This window comes from Pieris rapae, chromosome 21 (assembly GCF_905147795.1).
Source record: "Pieris rapae chromosome 21, ilPieRapa1.1, whole genome shotgun sequence".
NCBI classification, from domain to species: Eukaryota; Metazoa; Arthropoda; class Insecta; order Lepidoptera; family Pieridae; genus Pieris; species Pieris rapae.
The window spans coordinates 6,006,192-6,029,740 of record NC_059529.1 but is presented as its reverse complement, the minus strand read 5'-3'; the positions used below and the strand labels follow the sequence as shown (position 1 = coordinate 6,029,740).

The window sequence follows — 23,549 nt, the reverse complement described above, 5'->3', positions numbered from 1 at the left end:
TTTATTCAATTGAACAATGTGTTTTATGGTTGTATTATTAATAATATTAATTTACATTATTTTTTATAAAAAAATGTTACTAGGATTATGGATGCTTAATTAATTGTCCAAACATCCTACAATAATAAAAAACCGTAAGGTATAATAATATATTTCTTTAAACATAAATTATTGTCAATTCTTAATATATATATATATATATATACATACAATATATACTTTCATACATAAAAAACATTCTTACAATTTAAGACCAGCATAAATTCCACTAATTGCAAGTGATCAGATAAACAGACAAATTTGTGTTTTATGCCCCATTGATAGGTGCTAACTACCAATAAAATACCACACTAATAAGAATTTGCATTTTATAACAATGATAATATAACTAAACAAAATTGGTCAAATTCAAACATAGAGTTATAACCCTAAGCATGCAGTATAAGATTGACTTTGTGCATATACTTTTAATAGGAAAACACCTAAAAACAACTTCTGCACATTTAATGACTTTACCCAACTTATTTGCTGAAAACTATATATATTTTTTTTAATAAAATGTCAACCATGCTACTACTCAGTATAAAGAGGTAGTACCAGTGAGATTATTAAAGAGGTATTCCAAATATTATTCATAAATATTCACAATCTTGTTGTATTATCTATTTTACATATGAATAAGTCTTATCCTTGACATTAACAATGTATTCAGCACACACAATTTATTTATGCATCATTTCTTAACAAGTTATATGTAGCAACCACACAGATGTACAAATTGCAAAAAAAAAACAATGATTTCATAATGTTAAACATTATTTATAATTATAGCCGCCTAAAACTTTCGAACACAGTACATTAAAAACATTTACAGGTCATACTGTAAATATATTATAAGCCATAATTAATGTAATACATACATGTATCACTTGACAAAAAAACAATATTGCAACCAGATAGTACTAATGTATGAAAATTTAAGTACATGCCTATTTCATATATACAAAATATTTATTCCCTTATAAGGAATGGTAGTCTTGATGCAAGGAGACAGGCTATTACATACAACATTCCAAAATAAAAATTTAACCTAGCAGTTTGCCTGGGCACATACTGCATTGTTTCAGGCCGACGGAACCTTCTCTCTATTTCAAAAGCTTGGTGTAAGGTAAGCATTGGAAGCAAAAACCAAAAAGAACACCTTACAGAAGCCACAACGAACATAATATATGGCGTAAATAGTAAAAATGCATATAATAAATGAGAAGCAGTCTTTCCTATTAAAATTGCTAATGTCACGATTTCTGCTTTACTGTCTGCTTCTAAATCCCTAGTGTTATTGCTGTGCAAAATGGCTTCTGTATTTAAAGCTAATGGTACAGCATAGTAAAAAATAGGCCAAACTACTCTTCCTGTTTGGGCCAAAAATGCAAAAACAACAGAAACCGGGCCAAATATGACTAGATAAATTATATCTCCTAAAGCTATATACTTTAAACCTATACCACCTGTGTATAAAAATGATGAGGAGAGACCACCAAAATACACTAGAGCTAAATGTTCCATTTGAGCAGGTGACATTATTACTAGCAGTACAAAAAATACACATCCAGACATATAAAGTATAGCTCCAAGAGATACAACTTCGTCTATACTTAGTATGTGATCAACTAGAGTTCGGTCATCTGATTTACGGTTATCAATACCTTTTACAAAGTCAAAATATGTATTCACTACATTGCCTGCTCCATGGACTGGAATTACTGTAATCATGGTAAGAAATAATGTAAGCCAGCTGAAACCATTATCTCCCGGCAGCCGGTATGCTAATGCTGCGCCTAACAAAGTAGGCAGCAGGCTGCCGCTCAGCGACCACGGACGCAGCGCCAACACATAAGTTCGAACTTTCATCAATGGATTTCGAGCCGCAGTTGTGAATTCTTTTGGAGGTTGTAGCAGATTTCCTTCAGCCGATGTTACATCGTCAGTTTTTCTTACACTATCCATGTCATAAAACTGAAATTATTGTGTCGAGTTCGTTTTTACCCACTGACACAGTTTCCACACAGTCAAGTTTTGATTTTGGCATTCACAACATTTTTACTGTTTTAGATCTAACGATAAGTTTTGTAAAAATAAGTAGAAAATTATGGGCAGCTTTTTGTACAACAGTGAAAAATTAAAATTCAATAAAACAAAAATATTTGTGAAAAAACTTAAACTTTGAATTTGTAAATTGTATCAATATTCAATTTAATCAAATTGCACGTCTGTCTCTTGTCCCCACAGAATATATCTGACAGTTTACACGGCTAACGGCACTGACTTCTGTCAAAACGTAATGACAGTGAGAACATGCTATGACAACGATCAGAGTTCCAACTGGCACAAATAAATGCCATTCGAAAAAAAAGAAACAATCAGAGTATCCTTTTTTATTTGTAATCTTGTCCATGCTTTCGCCTTTCGGTACTCGGCCAATATTCACGTTTTTAATTTGTGAAAAAAAAATTGTAAAAATAATTTGTATCGAGATTTATGTTATCTAACATCAGTTAAATTACATAAATATACAATAAGTTAACTATATGTTAACAATAATGACACACATAAAGCCAAAATGAAACCCTTAATATATAAATAAACTAATTCATCATTCTCATTTCAGCTTATGTTCAATAGATTGACCCTTAAATAAAGCCAAGCTTTTTGTTAACTTCGCAACCCACTGATATGGTCGATTAGTGGATTTAGCAATTAAATAAAACGTTAGCAATACTTATAACATTGTGTTTACTTATATCAGAGAAAATATATAATGCTAAATGCATCTATAATTAAAAACACCACACATCAAAGGAAAGAAAAACATAATCCAAATTTAAACTTAGTGCATCATAGACAATTATATGTGGACAGCATCACGACCTTCCCAACACCCACAACCCCTAATTTTATGTTAGTTATAAGCTCATATTGTAAACGTCTAACATTAGTTGAGACTCGGCTTCAAACAAGAAGATTCAATGAACTTACAATTGAACAACCACCACTAAACTGAACTCGAGTGAAAACAATTTTTTTATTAGAATCCAATTCATCTATGAAAATAATTGTGTTATGTGTGAAAATAAATTTACTTAAATTTAAAATGATCAATGACATAATTGGCTAAGCTAATTGGTATTTCAATATAATTTAAAAAATACCCAAATTTAGTAGGATTAAGATATTCCTATGTTGGATAAAGTTATAGTTTTAATTGAAGACAATATCACGACTGAATCGAACCATGGTATTATATATATGGTATATTCCATGGTTAGGTTCATGGTTGGTTGGCAGTGATGCCAGCTAAAGAAGAAAATTAAGTCATCAAAGTTAATTTGCTATATTTTTTGTGATATTGAAATATTAGTTATTTTTTATTAGGTCACTTGAGTAAGTAAATATTAAGATTTACCTTTTGCAGGTAAAATATAAAAAAACGTAGCATTTTATTTTTTATTGTCCTCAAATGAGTCAAAGGGACACATCCTTTTTCGGTGGAACTTTTTTAGTAGCAACACTTATGAAATGTCAGAATTTTACGAAATTAAAATTCAGAGTATAATTTAACTTATTAAATTTTCGTAGAATATATTTATTATTCTGTTGTAATTCAAAACTTCACTGAACTCTGTTCGCCTAAAGGTCTAGATACCAGGCCATAAACTAAAAAAAAATTCACGCAATGGACTCTGCCGTCAATGTGACAGCTATCGTTTCTCAATTAAACTTCTGTGGTATTAATTTCTTATTTCACTCATCACACATGTTTATTTTTAGCCTAGAACTTAGAAGGAAAAAACTAAAAACAGGTTCGCAACTAAATTACAGTTGGTAAGCAATATTAAAGCTTTAACACTTATTTACTTTTTATGACTATCAAATTATGGCATAGGCTAAAATTCTACTGAATACTTCAGTATGTAACACAAACTTATGCCTTGTATTAAAAAATACTTTAGTTTATCTTTCTTTTAAATCGTGTCCATAGAATTGTAAAATATTTATACAAATAAAAAATATAGATATCTTTTTTATAAGCTATAACACATTTTGGAATTGCAAAATTATAGGATTTTATATATCTTTTAATTAAAACTTATCATTATGAAGACGTTTTTAAATGGTCTCACATATTTGTTTAGTACATGCTTGTAATCATAATGTAAGCAAAAATACTTTTGTACAAAATTATTGATTATTTATCACAGCAATTGCTGCTCCTTTAGCTGCATCCCCCCCACATGTAAACTCAAGTGGTAAACTGTAATAATGCTCAACAGCCCTTTGCAAAACTTTGTTTCTTGATAAACCAGAACCATTTCCCACAATTCTTGTTATATTTGCATTGCGCAATATGTCTTTAGGCATCATAAAATGTATGTTATCAATTATGCCATCACATAAAGATCTAAATACTTGCCCTAATTGTATATTAGATAGGTTTATATTTTCTACTGACGCTCTAGCTGTTGGTGAATGTCTCTCACCAAGTAGGAGTGGGGATATTCTCATTGTTGTTTCAGCTGGTGCTTCTAATCCCATAGCAATTAATTTCTCCCACACTTTTGACTGTGGAATAGGAAATCCAAATTCAAGCATCCATTGTTGCAACATTTTCACAAATGTTGCTAATACATTACCTCCATTTAGAGAGGCAGCTACAAGTAAATAAGTATTATTAAAATAAGGCAGATGTTCAACAGTTTTACAGCCTATATCTGAAATTCCATCCACTACAAAAGCGAGTTGTGCAGATGTAGATATGTTTAATACAGCATCTGTTCTCATTTCTAGAGTTGCTAATATAGAGCATTGGAGATCACCCATTGCTACTCCAACTGGTGTACCTTCAGGAATTCCATTCCATGAGCTGTTAAGGCATCCCACGATCTCTCCACTCTTTTTAATATTAGGAAGAAGATTTACTGGAAAATCAAGACCTTTTAGTATCTCAATATTCCACTCATTTTTTTCTGTATTAAAATAACCCCAACTTGCAGCATTTTGGTCTGAAGTTATGGGTATGTCAAGGTCACATAGCATTGCTACAACAAAGTCTTGTACTGTGGCGGAGCAGTTAAAATGTTTTAGTTTGTCTGGCTTATGTTTCAACATCCAAAGAAGTGTCGCACAGCCATAGCCTGAATAACACTTAAGGTGAGAATCCGGTTTGGGGAGGGTCTCTAAAAATTCTGGTTTGCATCTGACATCTTGCCATGTGTACAATGCTGACATGTTCTCCCTGATTGCTTCAAATCTGTTTATTACACCATCTTTTTCAATTTTTTCCCATGCTCTGTAAAAAAAAATGTAAATTGTTTCATATGTTGCATTTGTAAATATAATTTACTAAGATATTAAAATAACAAGGCTGTTTAAAAGTATAAGCTTTAAGAGTGAGTAAGAGTAACTAAACTTAGTTTAACTGTTTTGTCAAATGTTTTATAAAAACATTAACAGTTATAAAAAAAATTAATTAATAGCCCATGTTATCATTGTAGACATTCTACATTCGCAAGGTGCTTCAATAATATATTTCTTACTTTGTTTCTATAATGTTTAAATTTATTAAGGCATTTTTTTCTAAGTTTCTGTAATAATTTCATCATCTATTTATATATATATATTTAATAGTATATCAAAGTAATTTACCCATTTTTCCATAAAACAACTCCGTGCATTTGCCCGCAGACGCCAATTTTTGTCACATGTCGTAATATATCTCTAGGAAGACGCGAAACACAGTAATGAACAGCTGATACTATTTTCGGCACATCTTGCTTATTACCCTCTATACCTTGATCACTTGGGATGTTAGCTGCTGTATCTTTGCTTTGTTTGGCGACTATTTCCTTCGCGTCTGAATCAAAAACGCACACTTTCACTGACGTCGTACCAATATCCATTCCCAAAACGTATTTTTTATCAGCCATGTTATAATGTTATGTAGATGGAACGATAAATATGATAGACTGCGTAAATACAGCAGTGAAGTAACTGCGGAATGATTCTGTTATAAAAGCAATTTAAAACGCGCGGCGCAGGGGTCGGGTCGCGTCAGTTCAGAGTAGCTGCTACTTGTCACTCGGCGGCGTTCACGTCTGGCAGGCAATCCGCTTGCCTCGTCTACGATTACGTAAACAGTAGATTTAATATACTCGTATTTTATCTCGACAGAGTCGGATATATTTATCGCCAAACAAACATATTACTTCAACAGCCAATATGCAATATCAGTCAGGTTTGTTAATGATAACAATAGAAATTACAAAGTATCAGCAGTTGTTAATATTACCAGATATTATGTTTACGTATTATTATTTTACCTTATTGAATAAACATAACCTTATCTTTTTGCTGCTAATAAAACTTGAATACTAAATTTCTACGTACCATACTAAGACAAAGGCTATTATTATAAATACGTTTTGTTTTATAGTTATTTGTTATGTTATTCAAATGCGATAAATTACGTGCCTGTTGAATACATATATGTACGAAAATAATAACATAATACGAATCATGCCAAAAATTTAAAGGTGATGAAATTATTGTTGACCTATAATAAATTGGTAGGCCGTTGAACTCAAATATAAACGAGGCCGCCTAGTAGTTTTATTTAATATACCTAAGCAAATTATTCTATTGGCAATGACTTGAGTTTAAAGACATCCTTATCAGTGAAGATACAGTAATAAATCATCAAGATAGGTAACATGTATTCATCCTCTAAAAAATAACTATTTCGACCTTGTCGCAATTATGAAGTGTCACGAATCACGATATTCTGGCGTTGCCACGATTATAGCCACTTTTATATATTTTTACCTTTCACTAAACTTATCATATGACATAATATTTGCTATGCGTTACTATTATAAGTCAAAAATAATAAATAAGGTCTTCACTCCTCGTCAATTGCAGGACAGATTTTTGTGAAACTACTGCTCAAATATAAGCGGAAACGAAACGATGCTTAAAGAAATTATACTAAGGCCTACTTTTTTGTTTCAGATTGACATAAATTGTGAGATATGGGCAAACGAAATAAAAATCGTGATAATATGACGGCTGCCGGTATGGTTGAAATTACAAATTCAAATACCGAGGATCAGGATAAAGTTATTCAAGAAGAAAAGCAAAAAGAAATTAGGAAAATTAAACCTAGCATGAGTTCAGATATTGATGCTTCGGATAAGTCTAAGAAAATTAAAATAGACACAAATCAAGGATTGAATGCTGAACATAAAAATTCTGAGAAATGTGATGAAAATTATACGCTAACAACTACATATAAGAATAAGAAGAAAAGAAGAGAAACTGAAATGGTCGACATGAATACACAAAAAGTTTTAAATTCATCACAAGACTCCTATGAATTAAGTAAAGAATCTGTAGCAAATGAAGTTCCTAAACGAATTAAATTTGGAGAGGATGGCGAGCCTGAAATTGATACATTAAAAAATACAAAAGAAAAATCTTATTTAAACGACGAGGAAAAAGCAATACAGGATGATGATATTGATCAGTTTTGTAATGATATTGATGATGAGGATAATAAACAGTATGAAAGTTGGATATCATTATTGGAGCAAAAACTAGGTAGTAGTGATAATAATTCTAGTAATAACAAGAATAGAAAGAAAAAGAAAAAAACAAATAAAAATACTACATAGTAGAGGAGTTTTTATTACAAAATTCAGTTGCTGTCCCCTAGTACTAATTATTAAAAATATATGAGGTTTTACCTCGTGGAAGGTAAAAGGTTTATTGTTTTCTTAATAACAAAACAGGTCTTTCAATGGCTGTGTACGTTGAACATCGTTACGTCAACACAATGTTTTCCGTCGTCTAATACTCATTTTTATTATATACCTGTGTAAGTATATACAGTAAACACATCGTAAAAGTTATTTCCTATTTATAGTTAATTCTTTTAACTAAGCACCTGCATATTACGTGTCAGTTTTAAGAAGGCCAGTTGATGAATATAAGCAGTTAGATTTTAATAGTTAATTTTAGTAATATCCATACAATTTGAATGTTAAGAGTCTTAGTCAAGGTGCTTACCGCAGTGTGTCGAAAGTCGAAAACTAAATTTGTGTGATAATGGCAGTTTGTATCGATAAGTTTTAAGGCCCTAGGTAATTAAAGTATCTTTTACAAAAAAAGTACCCATATTAAGACAGTTATTCTTGGGTATTTACATATTTTAGGGTACAGTATTTCCATTTATACGTTTTTCATCACAAACTTTCACACCAAGGACATCAACGCATCGAGTACAATCAATACATCTTCAAAGCATCAGATCTATTCAATGTACCGCGTTGTTAACATCGATGTATATCGGATATCGCTAATACATAGTTCGAGGTCCGGGTTATACAAGACTAGACTTAATATCGGGACTCGGGAGGTGGCAGAAGAAAAATCGACTATGATTTTCATTTATAAAAAGAATCGATTATTTTTAATATTAAATTCGCTTATAAAAATCGATTTTCACTTATAAATAAGTTGATTTTAATCGATTATTTCCATATTGATTATTTTTTTACATCCCTCCATTTATTATTTCCTGTATAAATAAGTATGCCATTTGTTGTCTAAAAGAATTTTTTGGCACGGAAAAACGAACATTTACGAGTTTGTTTTAAAAGGGGTTCCTTTTGTTTTTAAAACTAAAGCAATTAACGTATACGAACCTAGCGACTAGCGTGCAATGAGATGAGCAAGCGGCTTATTTGTCAAGTTCGTGCAACCACAGGTTAAAACCAGTGAAGGCTAATATAACGTGTGTATATGACGAAAATAGCGCGCTATGTACATATTATTATTATAATTTTACTGTGACAGGATTGCAAAACTGATTTACCTAACTTTTTGGCTTTTTCGTGGGCGACATAAAAATTATTGAGAAACGGTGGTCTAGTTAAACCGTAGAACATGTTATTATTTATGGGCTATGTTAATCTATTTGAGTAAGACAGTGACAGTTATGTCAATTGTTTGTTTTGAGTGTTCCTATATTTTCATCTATGGTTGTAGTTGTTTATCGCTGTCAAAATTTGACGTTTTATTTCTTTTAAAAAGTTGTGATCATGGCGGTGGGTGTTTTGTGTATTTGAATTTATTAAATCTATTATAATCAAGTTAAATTTCTACGAATTTGGGTTGTAACTGATAAAACAATGTAGTGAATAAATTGATCTGTGTTAAGATGTATTTATTTTGTGATAAATTATAATTTCAAACGAATAAACTAAGAATCAACAAAATATAACCTTTTCGCCGACTCTGCTGTATAACCAAGTGGGTTTGTTTTGTAAATTAATAAATATGGTGTATATTTCAGCGTGTACCACCCCCCGCGCTTCCCAAGAAGAAGGATAAGAAAGACAAAAGGCCTCCCAAGGATAATTCCAAAAATGTTATGAGAAATCTACACATCAGAAAGTTATGCCTTAACATCTGTGTTGGTGAATCTGGTGACAGACTGACACGTGCTGCTAAGGTAACTTCTTTTCTTTCCTTTCTTTTAACTTATAATCTTGTTGTCTTAAATTACAACATGTCACCATAACCTAGTAATAATTCATTCATTACATTTTTGGGGATGTTCGAGACTCGAGATGTTATAATTGATATGAGCCAATTATTGTAGGTGTTGGAACAACTGACGGGTCAACAGCCAGTCTTCTCTAAGGCTCGCTACACTGTGCGGTCTTTTGGTATTCGTCGTAATGAAAAGATTGCTGTTCACTGCACAGTTCGTGGTGCCAAGGCTGAAGAAATCCTCGAAAGGGGATTAAAAGTAAGTTGTCTTTACATACTACACTTTTAATTGGGTAAGTCCAAAAATTACCTTTAGTCAAACATTAGACAGATAAATAAAGTTCTTTTTTAATAATAATGAATCATTTGTCATCAATGAAGATAATTTATTTATTTAGTATTTTGTTGTATTCTAATGTATAGGTAAATCATAACAATTACAATGCAGCATGAATTGTTCAAGAGACATAGTTCTATTGTGCTTTCTTTGTAAATTCATGCAATATCATATATTTCCTATTTGCAACTTCTGAACACTAATGTTTTACTGTTTAGAATACTAATGGAAATTACATTCTTGATAAAAATATGTAAATGTGAATTATACTATAATATTTCAAAAGTAGCCTATTCATAAATTCTATCTGTTTTTAAGATTTGAGAATTCATCAATAACATAATCTAGTTTAAAAACATTCAAATTACTCTCAGTAAAAAAATAAAATTTGCTGTTAGATTGACAATCTTTATATTAAATATTTGTTTTTTAAAAACATAGTTGATAGCTTTTTCATGTTATTTCAACAAAAATGTTGGGTGTTTGTCTGGAGAAAACTTTCTCTGTTTTAGCAGAGTGAATAAAATAAAAATTGCAATTTTTCCTAGGTAAGAGAATATGAACTGAGACGAGACAACTTCTCTGCCACTGGCAACTTTGGTTTTGGTATTCAAGAGCACATTGACTTGGGTATCAAGTACGATCCATCCATTGGTATCTACGGTCTTGACTTCTATGTAGTGTTAGGCCGCCCAGGTATGTTAACTCTTTTTATGTTAAGCTGTAACCAATTATGTAAATAATTGTCTCTATTAAATTATTGTAATGAAAATTATAAGCAAATTTGTTGTCAATACTTGTTAGTTTTCAAATTGCTTTTTCGATAGAATTATTGATACTTGTGACTGTCAATGAGGGCATAGAACTGAATAATTATCATAAAATATTTAAATATTAGCCAAAGTCTAATTAATACTACTCTGTTAATATACAGAAAAAAATTGGTATTTTTATTTGTTGACCCCTCATCTACACAAGTTTCTCTGCACAAGTGTTCAAGAATGTAGAATTTTTTTTCTATGCTCTGTAAATCTTGTGCTAAAGTAAGCTTATTCTAATTAGTGAACGATATGAGAAATATTGCTTCCAATTTTAATAAGGAACATTTCAAGTTCCCAGGTTTGAACCAAATATTAATATGGTTTCATTATGTTTAGTTAATTAATAATTTTACAGGATAATTTACTAAACATTTCAATGTTTACAGGGTTCAATGTTGCACACAGAAGAAGAAAAACTGGTAAGGTTGGTTTCCCTCACCGCCTGACAAAGGAAGACGCTATGAAGTGGTTCCAACAGAAATACGATGGTATCATCCTTAACAGCAAAAAGTAAATTAAGTAAATAAACTTTTAAGAAGAGTTACTGTCTTTTAATTATTTACTAAAATTACACTAAACCGTTTAAATTATATTTTGAAAACCATTATTTCTGTTATTAAAAAAAATACAAGGAACCAAGAATTAAGGCCACAGTTAAATGCGTTATTTTAATATCTGTATGCAATTGTCAATATATGTCAACAGTCAATCCTACATCACCATAGAAACAAAACCATTGTTATTTTCATTATTGATCAATTTTATATCGTATACAAAGCTAGCGGTTTGCAAGTAGTTTTAATTTAAAAACAAACTTCATAAACGGAATGTAAAATGGCGGGACAATTTGGCGGCTTTGACGATGTTGAAGATGTTTTGGCTCCAAAAGAGCCGCAAGTTACTTCCCTCGATCCAGTGGAGCGGAAGGCAGCTCGAGCTTTACGAATTAAAAAAAGGCAGGAAGCTTTAAAAAGGTGACTAGATGCTTAGTGTGACCTATAACATGAGTAATCTTTACTTGCCGAGTTAGTAATTGTGACAGTTATCTTAATTGGTTACGTGGTAATTAACCATCTCAATTGAGTGTGTCGATAACCTACTGATTTTAAAAGATTATTCTACTTTTGAGACCACAGATAACAAAATCTTAAGGGACTGAAGACTAGGGTATTGCTTTTGACCGCCGGCATAGGGTTGACAGAACGAGACTGCACATTTTACGCGTTAATACTGTTGCAAAATTAATAATTAGGTATATGTATTATCAAAAAATATATTAATGGAAGCTCCAATATTTGTTTTAATTAATTATTTAATAGGGTCCTTCAAGAGAAGAGCCTACCAATTCTTAAAAGGCCGGAAACGCACTCGCTAGCCCTCTGGCATTGAGTGTCCATGGGCGGCGCTATCACTTAACATCAGATGAGCCTCCAGCCCCATGTTAAAAAAAAAAATTAACAATATTAATAATAATTAATGGTTACAATGTTAATACGTCGCTTATTAGGGCTGGATACGGAGCAGTATTGGCTTAGTGGTCTCAGCGTGCGACTTCCACACCTAAGGTCGTAGGTTCGATTCCGACTATGCACAAATGGACTCTCTTTCTACTTACGCGTTTAACATTGGCTGGAACGCTGAAGGAACACTAAACTTCGTGAGGAAACCGACTTACCTTAAACCAAAAATTCGACGGCGTATGTCAGGCACGGCATGCTGGCATACTTGTTTATTAGATTTACAAACTATCATGAAATCTGAGGCCCAGACCTAAAAAGTTGTAGCGCCATTGACTTATTGTAGGGCTGAACAAACTTCTGAAGAAACATTTAAGGAAGAGGAACCAGGGTTAATAGAACAGGCAACATCTTTGGCTGCAGAAGAATTACAACGGTTAGCTCTAGATGGCGCTGCAAAGGTCACTAATGTCAAAGTTACTACCGACGAGCGTGAAGTTATACGAAGAGCGCTTTTTTCTGAAAAGATGCTTGGTATGTTAGCCTACACTCCGCTCATAATACTCATATCAGAATTTAATACATAGAATTTCATTTTGTTCCTAGTCGTAGGCATTTACTATATGCGCGTTACCAAAACTAGCAACGCCGCAGTAAAATGTAGTTTTACTCCAAGTACGTTTACGTTCAAGTATTACGTAATGATATTGGGGGTGTTGGGGTAAAACGTTACAATGCGGGGAGAGGATTGAATGATGGGGGTTAATATTATTTTCGGCTTTTCAATACTTTCCATCACGTAAATGCCAAGTTTTATCTTTATTGAGTCACTGGGTGGTAACAAAACGTTTTACTATTAGGTACAGAAAAACGTAATTACGTATGTAACTTACTTATACTTATTACTTAAAAATAAAAAAAACAGACAATATTATTTGACACAAAGACGGTTTTGTTATCTATATCTTGTTTTGTTGTTTAATAATACTTTTTGTCTTTACCACTTGCATGACATATGGAGATATGTAGCCTGGAGTGTTTCGCGTCATTGCTCCTTGTTTTATAAAATACACGTGTAACGCATAGAAGGCAGATCACCTTCCTGCCTATAAGAAACTGGTAAATAATACACAGATAGTATATAATAAAACGATGATTATTATAATAAAACAATGTTTCCCAGGATCCTTTGCAAAAATAGAAGCCGAGGCAAACGAAGCCCAGATACAATACGAGGCAATTACATCGACCTGGGACGCCATGCTACAGATTAAAGACCCATTAGATATAGACGCAGCGATAAAGGAACAAAAAGAAAAATGCGATAACCTTCTGGAGCAGAAGAATGAACTAATAGCGGATTTAAAAAACGAATTAAAGCGAATGGACGAATGTTATTATGAAGATTTGCAGAAACAAGTGGGACTACGTCTTATTTCTTTCATCATTTTTTTTTAAATTACAGATAGTTTAGTCTTTTTCACTGATATTTCATAGATTATACGTCAACGTTCACCGTTAATTTATAAAAAAAAATTTATCTTAAGAATTGAACGATGGTGTTTAATTTCATTGACAACTGTAATGTATTGCTTGAATAAAACCAGCCTATTGTAATCAATATTGTTATAAATATTACGTATTAAAACGAGTTTGTCACGAATACAATATAATATACATAATTTAATCTCTCGACTCTCATCCCAGAGGTCATAGGTTCGATCCTCGGCTGTGCACCAATGGACTTTATGTCTATGTGCGTGCTTAAAATGCGCTCGAACGGTATAAGAAAATATCATGAGATAACTGGCTTGCCTTAGATCCAAAAAAAACGTCGGGGTGTGTCAGGCACACATTTACATATGTATGATCACGAAACAAAAACAGAAATCTGAGGCCTAGACCTAAAAAGGTTGAGGTGTCACTGTATTATATTTTAATTTATTATACAGTCTTGAATTAAAGAATTCGTTAGTCACGAAAGCGGTACAAGTATGCAATTATGTTTTCAGGATAACGATATCAAAGAACTATCGGATAGGGTTGAGAAACAGCTCACAATAATGCAAAGAGCGTACGAAAAGCAATTAGCGTGTATTGAACAAGCAATCAACATAGAACGAGATGCCATGTTGGATCATAATAATAAGAGATGGGAAGCCCTTTATCGACAGAGAGATAAAGAAGAAATTGCACATTTGGAATATAAGTTTGAACAGGTCAGATCATACATTTTATTTGTTTTATAGGTGAAAACAATTTTGAAGGCTGTAATTAAAACTAAATGTCTGATGTCTGACCGTCAAATGTCTGATATGTAGCAGACAGAGCAATGTTGGCCTAGTGGCTTCGGCAACTATCATCCCTGTGATCGTAGGTTCGATCTCCGGCTGTGCAATAATGGAATTTCTTTCTATGTTTCTATTAACACTCGAACGGTGAAGGAAAACGTGAGGAAATCGGCTTGCCTTAGAAAGGCTCAGGAGGCCGATCAACTTGCATATTTTGAAACAGGTTCAGAAATATGAAGCCCACTTCTAAAAAGATTGCCACTGTATTGTTCTATTGAAATTCAAAGTAATTTTACGTAATAATTTTAACATCATGATAACTTTTCCTCTCGAATATCATTATTAATGATAGTCGAGTGCGTAGCCGACCTTCAAGGAATTGGTACCCACTTTTCTTTAAGTGCTCTAAGTTCAATTGGTTCGCAATTATTTCAGTGGGCAGCTGGTTCCATATAGTGGTGGTGCAGAAACTGTTTAAAAAAAACGCTCAGATATGGAACGACGGACGTAGACACGCTGCCAAAAGTTACCATAAACAATCTTGTATTAGAAAAAGACAAATATTTTCTGGCCAATACAACAAAACTAGTAAAAACTGTTAAAGTCCATAAATGTTTTATTTTTTGTTAGTTGGAAGAGTATAAGTTAGAGGTGGAAGATATAATGTGGGATCATCACGCGAAATACCGTGAAGCGAAGATTGAGCTGGAATCGCTGATACAAGAACTTCAGAAGGAGTTGGAGAAATTAAAGGCCACTTGTCTCATCAACACTGAAAAGATCGGTTACACTTATCAAGTAAGCACGGATGAAAGTTGGCCCTTTTTTTATAATGGGCTTTTAATTTTTGTGTAGTCTTGGTAATTTCCTGATATAACACATCGTGCTCTAAAATATACAGATCTGGATTAAAATTTGTTTCATTTTGATTTCACTGTTTTTATTCAGGTTTCTTAATTTTTTGCTTTGTAGAAAATGTTTGTTATTGTTCAAGGTCGTATTAAATTTATATTCAATGAAATTAATAATTGAAATGATTAATATATAAGAGAGTATTTTTAATATACTAGTTTCAAATATAACATTTTAGGTATTAAAAAAACGCGAAGAAGAAAACGTTTTTGTCAGGTCGCAACAGAAGCGTAAATTAAACAAAATGTCTGACGTGGCTAACTCGCTTCGCGCCAAAATCCGGAAAGCCGCGGAAGATGGCGCCATTGAAGAGATACGAGCGGATACGGAAGTTTGCAAATTGATGGAGGTTGAGTGTCTATAGATATGATTCTTTTTTAATCTTTCGCAATTGAGCATTAAAAGATACTTATGACAGTTAACACTGCTTTATATTATTTATAGAAAAAAAGGTTTTACGAATAGAGTTTGGAACTAAGGAAAATATAAGATTAGTAGAAAAACAATATTATATTTGAGTTCATCTAGGTACAAGGGGATAAAATTTAGATTTAATTCTAAACTATATTCAAAATGTAATTTAAGCAATTATAGGTACATTATACCTTTTACCCACCATGCCACAGGCAATGGACGATTTAGAGAAGAAATCCCGCCACTTCGCCCATGTTAACAACTACAAGTTCAGTCAAGTGTGGCGTATGTCTTCCGCGCAATGTGGCACGTTATTACGCGAACTTCGCGCTGCAGAAGTGGCTTTACACGCTCATATATTAGCGGAGCCGCCTCCGCCTCCGCCGCCTCCTCCGCCTAAGAGCCCGCTAAAAGGTAAAATCTAAATATCTAAACAGAATATTGGACTTACCCTAACATGTTGCAATCTCTTTTGTATTTTAATGCTGCTTCCAGACGCAGAGGCGAACGAAGTATCAAAGCCTGAAGATTCTAAAGAAATTATGAATCCAAAGAATATTGACGCCAAAGAGGCAAAAGATAGACTGGTAAGTTTATTATAATATAATTGTCATATAATAATATTTTAAAGTATTCGGCGGTGATACAACCTTATATGGTTTTATTTTGGGTATTTATATATCAAAGGATCGGAGGCAATTTGAGACCAATAATTAGGATTATAACGTCACCGGATTATTATTGTTAATCTAAAACAGTAGGAACCACAACCACAGTCAAATGTAATACATATAGATGATATAGATTATATTATTCAGTTAAATAAATAAATTTAAAAAAATCGTAGTAGAGCTTGATTTTTATCTGATACTATCCCTCTTATTTTAACACCTCATTTATTATCACTCTATAAATGTTAGATTTTAATTTATAGGTTCGTCACATTTTGCAACTGGTGTCTGACAACACGGGATTTTTGGTAGAAGACAGACTATTGAAGCTTATCGAGAAGTATCAGTTGACTTCAAGAAATCTATGCACTTTGGATTCTATATTTATGGTAAAATTAAAAATACATAAGCAACAAAGCATTCCCTAATATATAAAATGTTGATATATAAAAGACTAATTTCATGGCAATACAGCGTCTTCTCTTTCTCTTGTGCGGAAAGACAACCGGCGTGGCAGTTATGTATATATATTTTTATATATTATGTATCTAGATTATAAAAGTTGAACTTTAATAACGTAACAGTGTTGTCAATATAATAGAGAACGTTATTCAGCACAGATACAATTTCAAATACCACAATGGTTGTCTTGAAAAATATTACTGGTACTAAATTATTAAATAAATATATTTTTTTATTTGTATTGATTGGACTTATTACTCAGAGAATAAAATATATTAAGAGCCAATTAGTTTATTTATTTAAAACTATTCTGTTAATAAATACCTATATATATTCATATAATATAATATAATTTATTATAATTATATTGAAATTAACACTTTTGAAAGTTTTCTGGTAAAATCTGAGCCTTGAGAGGTTTGTGATTTCGTTATGTAAAATTTACAGATTGTATTATTTATTTCAAGGCCCTCGAAATTCAAGCACAAGAAGACATTGAACTTTTATGCAAAGTTTTCATGAAGTACGCCTTCTGTCCCATTTGCATTGGATTCGAAGCCACGTCTGATTATGTGATGGAACCTATGTCGGTAAGTTTCAAACTATTTTCATCCCGATAATATAAAATAATAAATTAAATTTTTGCCAAATGCTACATAAAATGCAGTAATTATAAAGGACAACACAGCATGCAAATTACAAAATATTATCATAAAATTATATTTGATGTTTGACATTTAACATGAGTTAAGACGATGAAAAAAAAATTTTTATTAGCCCATGGCGCAGGCTATAGTCTTTCGACCATACCGCCTAGTCTTTCGTAGAATTTAAACTCGATAGAACTCATTTAGACGAAGTTAAACTCCATAGAGTATAGATCATTGTCCTCTCTGATGGAAGGGTTGGTTATAGGCCCAAAGCGGGTGTCATTTTCTAACAAATTTGGTACTTTACGTAATTTAAAATTTTTGTAAAAACAACGAAATTTGAATTTTATAAACACGATATTTCCGTTGCGATGTTGAAATATAAAAGTCAATAAACCTTTATTATATTCCTAGATGGAGGCACAGGAAGATGGATCACATCACGCAAGTTTAAGTATTAAATCTGTTCGAGGTAATTTATAATAAACTGTTAATTACTTATAGCAATTAAAATATTTAAAAAAATTAATAGATAAGTAAAGTTTTAATATTTAATATAGTTGTTATAAGGCAAGTATATTTTAATAGCAGGAAAATTACGTAAAATGTAACAGTTAATAACCCTTTGGTGTATTAAGACCTAAAGGGATTCACCAACGTTTATGGTTCGAATGGAATTTGTGTAGGAATCTCGAATTGTAACGTGTTCACGTTTAAAATAAGTGATTTTTTGTTAATTATATAGTGTTATATATCATTTTAAGTTTTTTAAATATGCTCTAAAACTTAAATGGAGATGGTCAGGCCACGTAGCGCGTTATACAGATGACAGATGGTCTAAAGCAGTAACCGAATGGACTGGGCCAAAAGGAACAAGAAACAAAAGAGGACCAATAGAGCGATGGTCTGACGGGATCGAGATCGAGAAATTGGATGACGATGGCACAAAATAAATTAGGGTGGAAAAAGTTGGAGGAGGCCTTCTCCCGGACAGGGGCCACATTTTAGTTAAAATTGTATTTATATCTGTTTTATTTAATGTATGTTAATAGGATGTGGAAAAATAAAGCCTTATTGAAGTGAAACTTCTTTAGAATCGTTGTGATTTCAAACCGGATGCAACGAAAAAGCGACAGTAAAAAGAGACAGAAACATTAATTCATATGATTTAACGTGGGAGAAAATGAGATAGATAAACTTCTTTCGAATCGTCGTGATTTCAAACCGGATGCAGCGGTAAAGAGAGACAGAAACATCAATTCATCATATGATTTAACGTGGGAGAAAATGAGATAGCAGGCATTATACAGCCTCTCTTTACTGCCGCTTTTTCATTTGATCGAATTTCAAACTTTCGATGTTTTAGTTTTTCCCAAATTAAAAATTTATATTAAACTTATAAATTAAAATTTATCATTAAAATATACTGTTTTAAAAGAACACACACATTTAGATAATGGAAAATGATTAATTTATATATGATTAATAATAAAAAAAATGTTTTTGAAGGTTTCACTTCTACCATGTGTGAATTGCACATATGTTTTTTTTATTATTAATGTATACATATATCATTTATGCCTAATTAGTTTAATGTAATGATTATCATTAGGTGACAGGGCGTCAATTCGACAGCGCTCAAGCGCTGGAAGAAGCATTTCAGCTAGTACATCTCGTTCCATCGGATTTAGGTGACATATCAATATTTATTATACATATCATATGAAAAAATATTTATTTAACCGTAAAATATACACAATAATTTCTTCATATCATTACCGCGAGGTCTCGATTAGTCTCAGCAATACTTTTCTCATAATTTAATCCCTTCATATTTTTCTAATAACAAACTCTAAACACAAGGTACCGCTTTGTTATTTATGGTACACAACATATAAACCAACCGGGGATCACATGATGGTTAAGTGATTCCGCATAGTAGTGGTGCGCGCTAAACTGACATAATATTTTATGCTACGCACAACTGATTTTTTTGTCATTTTATATTTAAAATGACAAAAAAAATCAGTTGTGGAACGACGGACTTCGAGGTGGAATTTCGTATGCATCTACGTTCGATGACGAAGCTTCTTGGAATTATATTATTATATATATAAATTCTTATTATATTATTACATTGTACAATAAAATCCTGCTTAGTTTTTTATTATGCTGAAAATAAAAACAAAATCATCAATCTGTTTGACCGTTCTATTCCACGTCCATTTCCCCAATTTGCATTGCAGGACCCACGAGTTAACGGCAGACGACCAACTCCTTATGGCTGAAGCTGATCAAATTATACAGAAGTGTGGGGACCCGAAAAGTAAGATCTATATAATATTGCTAATTTTATTTTTCTTTCAACCCAGTTGAAACTAGGACTTGAAAATTTATTTTCTTACCATTGTACAAGGCAAACTCAACTATTCCAAATTCCTCGGTCTAATACAAACTATTTACTTATTATTTATTTAACTCAGTCATGTATACGTATACCGATTATAACATAAATTACCAGCAAATATAGATATTTTTAATGTGACTTAAAATGACTAAACAATTATTTAAAAAAATGTATATTTTATTAATAACGGCTTTGTTATTCTTCCTTTATATTAAATTTTTATTTTAATGATCAATGAAACTTAGAATTTAGTATGAATATACTTTGTTATATTTTTTGTATAAATAGGTAAAACTGTGCTTTACAATTTATTGTGCTTTTGTGTATAATATAATTGTTTGAATATTGTTAAATGAGTAGCTGTAGGAATGCTTTATTTACATCTAAGAACCTAAAAATAAAAATTAAGTGATAGTATGGTCCCTCCCTACCTCTTGTTGTATCCTACTATCCCCAAGACAAACAAAGTCGGATACATAACTGGGTAAAATGGTACACTCCATACAACCTCATGTAATGTATCCCGTAAATCTATTTTGAATACGCACATACACTTTAAAGAGTATTTTCTTGCGGGGCTCAAATCATAGAGTAATATTCCAAGTAACTTCTATCAAGTGCATTATACAATGTCATTATTGCTTCTATATTTGAGAATCGACTGGCCATACGCGATGTAAACCCTGATTTCCTTTTACATATTCTTTGTTTTCACCGACACAAGAACAATATTTATATTGTTAATTAATTTAATAAAATGCTATCACGATAATACAATATAATAATTATTAGCGTATTTCCAGCTCATATACCTTTGATGCCAGTCTCGTCAGAGACAGGTGGGTCAGCGCGTCGTGCAGGGACACGCGGGGTCACCGTCGCCTCACAGCCAACGCTCGTAGCGCCCGCTAAACAGAACAACCCGTTTCTATGTCCAGGTATTTTGTTCTTTGTTATTATAACACCAGGAGCAGTGCGGAACTGAGGTCTTGCGAATCATGGTTGAGCATAAAGGAATGTGCAGCGACATTCTACACCTACATTTTACGGCTGCGATTACTGCGATGACGTCATACCCCAATACCCGCAAACGAAGTTATTCCGGCCTTAACCAGTGGGGTCTTAGAGCTGAGACAGGTGGAGGAAAAATTTGGAAAGATACAGTCCTCCACAGAGTGACTTATTACTCGCTCCGCGATGGTAAACAAAAATCGGTGACGTATGACAAGTTTCATAAAAGAAGTGATAGCTATGTACTTCCATTTTGTTATAGAACACGGCAAACGGAATCATATGATGTTTAGTTCCGCCCCTGGACCGTCAATGCCAAAAAGCTCGCAAGTGGTTTGCCGGCCTTTTAGGAATTAGTAATGGTTTGGGAATACTTCACAAAGTGATGGTGGCGGTGGTCGTGGTGATACGGGTGGAATTTCATATTCTGCCTCTACTATCGCCTGATGGTAAAACTCAGTTAAACTATTATCCAGCGTTCACGGGTGTAATGTGGAAACACGCTTCATCCTTCATAGGCTGAACGCTTCGAGAGCAGCACCTCATGCCACACCCAATCGAAGGCTTCGCTACATCCAAACCAAATCCATGGAGTAAACATTTTTAATTTTTTATATTTTTTCCGTAGTCGGCCACCCCTTGGAGATAGAACCAATGCAAGTTCTGACAGGCCTAAACGAATACATGCATATATTTGTGCCTCCTGAAAAGAAGAAACTATACGATATATTGTGAGTTTTTTTTTCTAATTAAAGTAATCTAAATGTGTAAAAGTAGTTTTTACTATTTTCACGGAATGTCAAAAATTACAAATGAATGTTATTTCAATGTTCTAATCAACAAAAAAATAACTTCGTCAAAGTCCTCACGCTATTCAAAGTGAGTTTCGAAATTCGGAGTCGAAATTGTCTGCAATAGTGCGAAGTGTCTCCCGTATTTTCGGAATTTTGTTGATGATTGAATAATTTATTGGATTTAATATGACAATTTTACTACTAAAGAGTTCTTGAGACGTATATCGCAGTTACATATTACCATAATGTACGTAAACTGTTCTCCATTAATGTTAAAATTGGTTCATATCTGACGATCTATAAATAATAAATATGTCTTCGTACTTTATAGTTCCAGATGTAAAAAACAAAACTAAAACTTGATTACTAGAAAATATTATGTAATTGCTTCATTCTCTTAAATCTTTTATAAGCTTGAAAAATCTTCCATTATTTACAATTACTTGAGTGAAACCCTTTGTTTAATAAAAAATAATCCTTCCTAATAATCCTAAGAGTGTTCATCCCTCACGCGAGTATACGTAACAAATCACAAAATGATGATTAGATACGTTTCACTGTTTTAGAGAGAATTTGAAACCCCCGGATTTTACGACTCCATCAAGGAAACTGAAACCAGAGGACATTGTCCAGTATTGGACCCAGTGGAAGGATATTGTTTCGTCTGAGAAGGAACGGTTCTGGGACGGAATTCTAACAGGACTCAATAATTATCTCAATGTTTTACAAGGTACGTTGGACACCTATGATTCCTTTGTTGGCAATTATTTTGAAATTGTAATCACATTTTTTTTTATAAAATTAATATCGAGATAAATCTCAGTATTAAAATGTTAAAGTATAGTACATTTTTAATTCTAATTATTAGTGCAGTTACTACATAGCGACCCCCCGCAATTAAAATCTCGGAATCGATGTTTGAATGTTCGATGTTCACTAAAATGTGTATCTTACTTATTATGAGATACATTAATATATTGCTAAATTAATTTAAGAACTTGATTTATACATAAATCAATAAAAAAAAATAAACAGTTTATTTGCAAATAATGAGTTCCATTTAGATCTATTAATTAAAATCCGCCATTTTAATTATATAAAAATAGGCATGCAAATGTCATTTTAATTTTCATAATGTCATATAAGTCAGGTTATTTATAATTGTTGTCGAACTTATGGCGTAAATACTCGCAAGAAATATGCAATAATATAATATATCTTAAAAATTTTAGAACGCGATCGTATAAACGAAGAGGTTGTACATTTGCGTCGTCGGAATGCAGCCTTACGACGGCTTGTGCGGGGAGCTTTACCGGAACTTCCGGGCGCGAAGCCACAATATTTACAGCCTGCTTTACCAAGCTTCACCGCTGCCGCTGAAGACGTCACACAAACATCTACTCTACCACCTATTTGACGTTTTGGCGATATTTAATTAGCAAGATTTTAGTAGATAAATCATATGTAATTATTAATTTATTGAAACATTGGTTGGGATATTTTGTGATCACTGAAAATATTGATAATATAATGTGTAATGAATTTTGTCTTTTATTTACTGTATAAGTAACTTTCGCTGTACAATAAAAGACGAATAAGACATTAAAGACATTGGTAAACAAGTTGATTTATTACACGTTTACTGAATTGGAATGACCATCACCTCTAATATATGTATTTACTCTTTCTTTTCCCTTACAAAAAATCTTATAG

At 32.4% G+C, this 23,549-nt stretch overlaps 4 protein-coding genes and 1 non-coding gene across 5 annotated transcripts; 3 read left to right on the top strand and 2 right to left on the bottom strand.

Moving 5' to 3' along the window:
* Positions 1-135: 135 nt before the first annotated feature.
* LOC111003838 (ubiA prenyltransferase domain-containing protein 1 homolog) lies at positions 136-2,300 on the bottom strand. The gene has a single exon (XM_022274564.2). The coding sequence runs from the start codon at positions 2,005-2,007 to the stop codon at positions 1,012-1,014; it is 996 nt and encodes a 331-aa protein (XP_022130256.2). The 5' UTR covers positions 2,008-2,300; the 3' UTR covers positions 136-1,011.
* Positions 2,301-3,490: 1,190 nt separating this feature from the next.
* On the bottom strand, positions 3,491-6,289 carry LOC111003733 (sedoheptulokinase-like). The gene is made up of 2 exons (XM_022274401.2): positions 5,704-6,289; positions 3,491-5,347 (listed from the first exon to the last, which is right to left on the bottom strand). The coding sequence occupies exons 1-2, from the start codon at positions 5,982-5,984 to the stop codon at positions 4,240-4,242; spliced, it is 1,389 nt and encodes a 462-aa protein (XP_022130093.2). The 5' UTR covers positions 5,985-6,289; the 3' UTR covers positions 3,491-4,239.
* On the top strand, positions 3,749-7,200 carry LOC111003743. The gene is made up of 2 exons (XR_006750905.1): positions 3,749-3,882; positions 7,066-7,200. It is a non-coding gene; the product is annotated as an uncharacterized LOC111003743 (transcript).
* Positions 7,201-9,051: 1,851 nt separating this feature from the next.
* On the top strand, positions 9,052-11,307 carry LOC111003855 (60S ribosomal protein L11). The gene is made up of 5 exons (XM_022274589.2): positions 9,052-9,161; positions 9,410-9,568; positions 9,719-9,868; positions 10,495-10,642; positions 11,154-11,307. Exons 1-5 carry the CDS (start codon positions 9,156-9,158, stop codon positions 11,279-11,281), a joined length of 591 nt encoding a protein of 196 aa, XP_022130281.1. The 5' UTR covers positions 9,052-9,155; the 3' UTR covers positions 11,282-11,307.
* Positions 11,308-11,365: 58 nt separating this feature from the next.
* On the top strand, positions 11,366-23,326 carry LOC111003808 (dynein regulatory complex protein 1). Its single transcript, XM_045632911.1, has 17 exons — positions 11,366-11,741; positions 12,571-12,758; positions 13,408-13,643; positions 14,237-14,443; positions 15,146-15,313; positions 15,606-15,776; positions 16,054-16,255; positions 16,337-16,428; positions 16,776-16,901; positions 17,442-17,564; positions 18,039-18,096; positions 19,237-19,315; positions 19,871-19,950; positions 20,835-20,969; positions 21,671-21,773; positions 22,403-22,566; positions 23,069-23,326. The coding sequence occupies exons 1-17, from the start codon at positions 11,602-11,604 to the stop codon at positions 23,251-23,253; spliced, it is 2,457 nt and encodes an 818-aa protein (XP_045488867.1). The 5' UTR covers positions 11,366-11,601; the 3' UTR covers positions 23,254-23,326.
* The last annotated feature ends 223 nt before the right edge of the window (positions 23,327-23,549 follow it).

What these genes read in the sequence shown, in the direction of transcription:
- LOC111003808 (XM_045632911.1), top strand. Translation starts at nt 11,602, where the DNA reads ATGGCGGGACAATTTGGCGGCTTTGACGATGTTGAAGATGTTTTGGCT. An exon ending in AGATCGGTTACACTTATCAA is followed by an intron (nt 15,314 to 15,605) that starts GTAAGCACGGAT and finishes ATAACATTTTAG; the next exon opens with GTATTAAAAAAACGCGAAGA. An exon ending in GCCTAAGAGCCCGCTAAAAG is followed by an intron (nt 16,256 to 16,336) that starts GTAAAATCTAAA and finishes TGCTGCTTCCAG; the next exon opens with ACGCAGAGGCGAACGAAGTA.
- LOC111003733 (XM_022274401.2), bottom strand. Translation starts at nt 5,984, where the DNA reads ATGGCTGATAAAAAATACGTTTTGGGAATGGATATTGGTACGACGTCA. An exon ending in GTTGTTTTATGGAAAAATGG is followed by an intron (nt 5,348 to 5,703) that starts GTAAATTACTTT and finishes TTTTTTTTACAG; the next exon opens with AGCATGGGAAAAAATTGAAA.
- LOC111003838 (XM_022274564.2), bottom strand. Translation starts at nt 2,007, where the DNA reads ATGGATAGTGTAAGAAAAACTGACGATGTAACATCGGCTGAAGGAAAT.
- LOC111003855 (XM_022274589.2), top strand. An exon ending in GACTGACACGTGCTGCTAAG is followed by an intron (nt 9,569 to 9,718) that starts GTAACTTCTTTT and finishes CAATTATTGTAG; the next exon opens with GTGTTGGAACAACTGACGGG. An exon ending in TCCTCGAAAGGGGATTAAAA is followed by an intron (nt 9,869 to 10,494) that starts GTAAGTTGTCTT and finishes AATTTTTCCTAG; the next exon opens with GTAAGAGAATATGAACTGAG.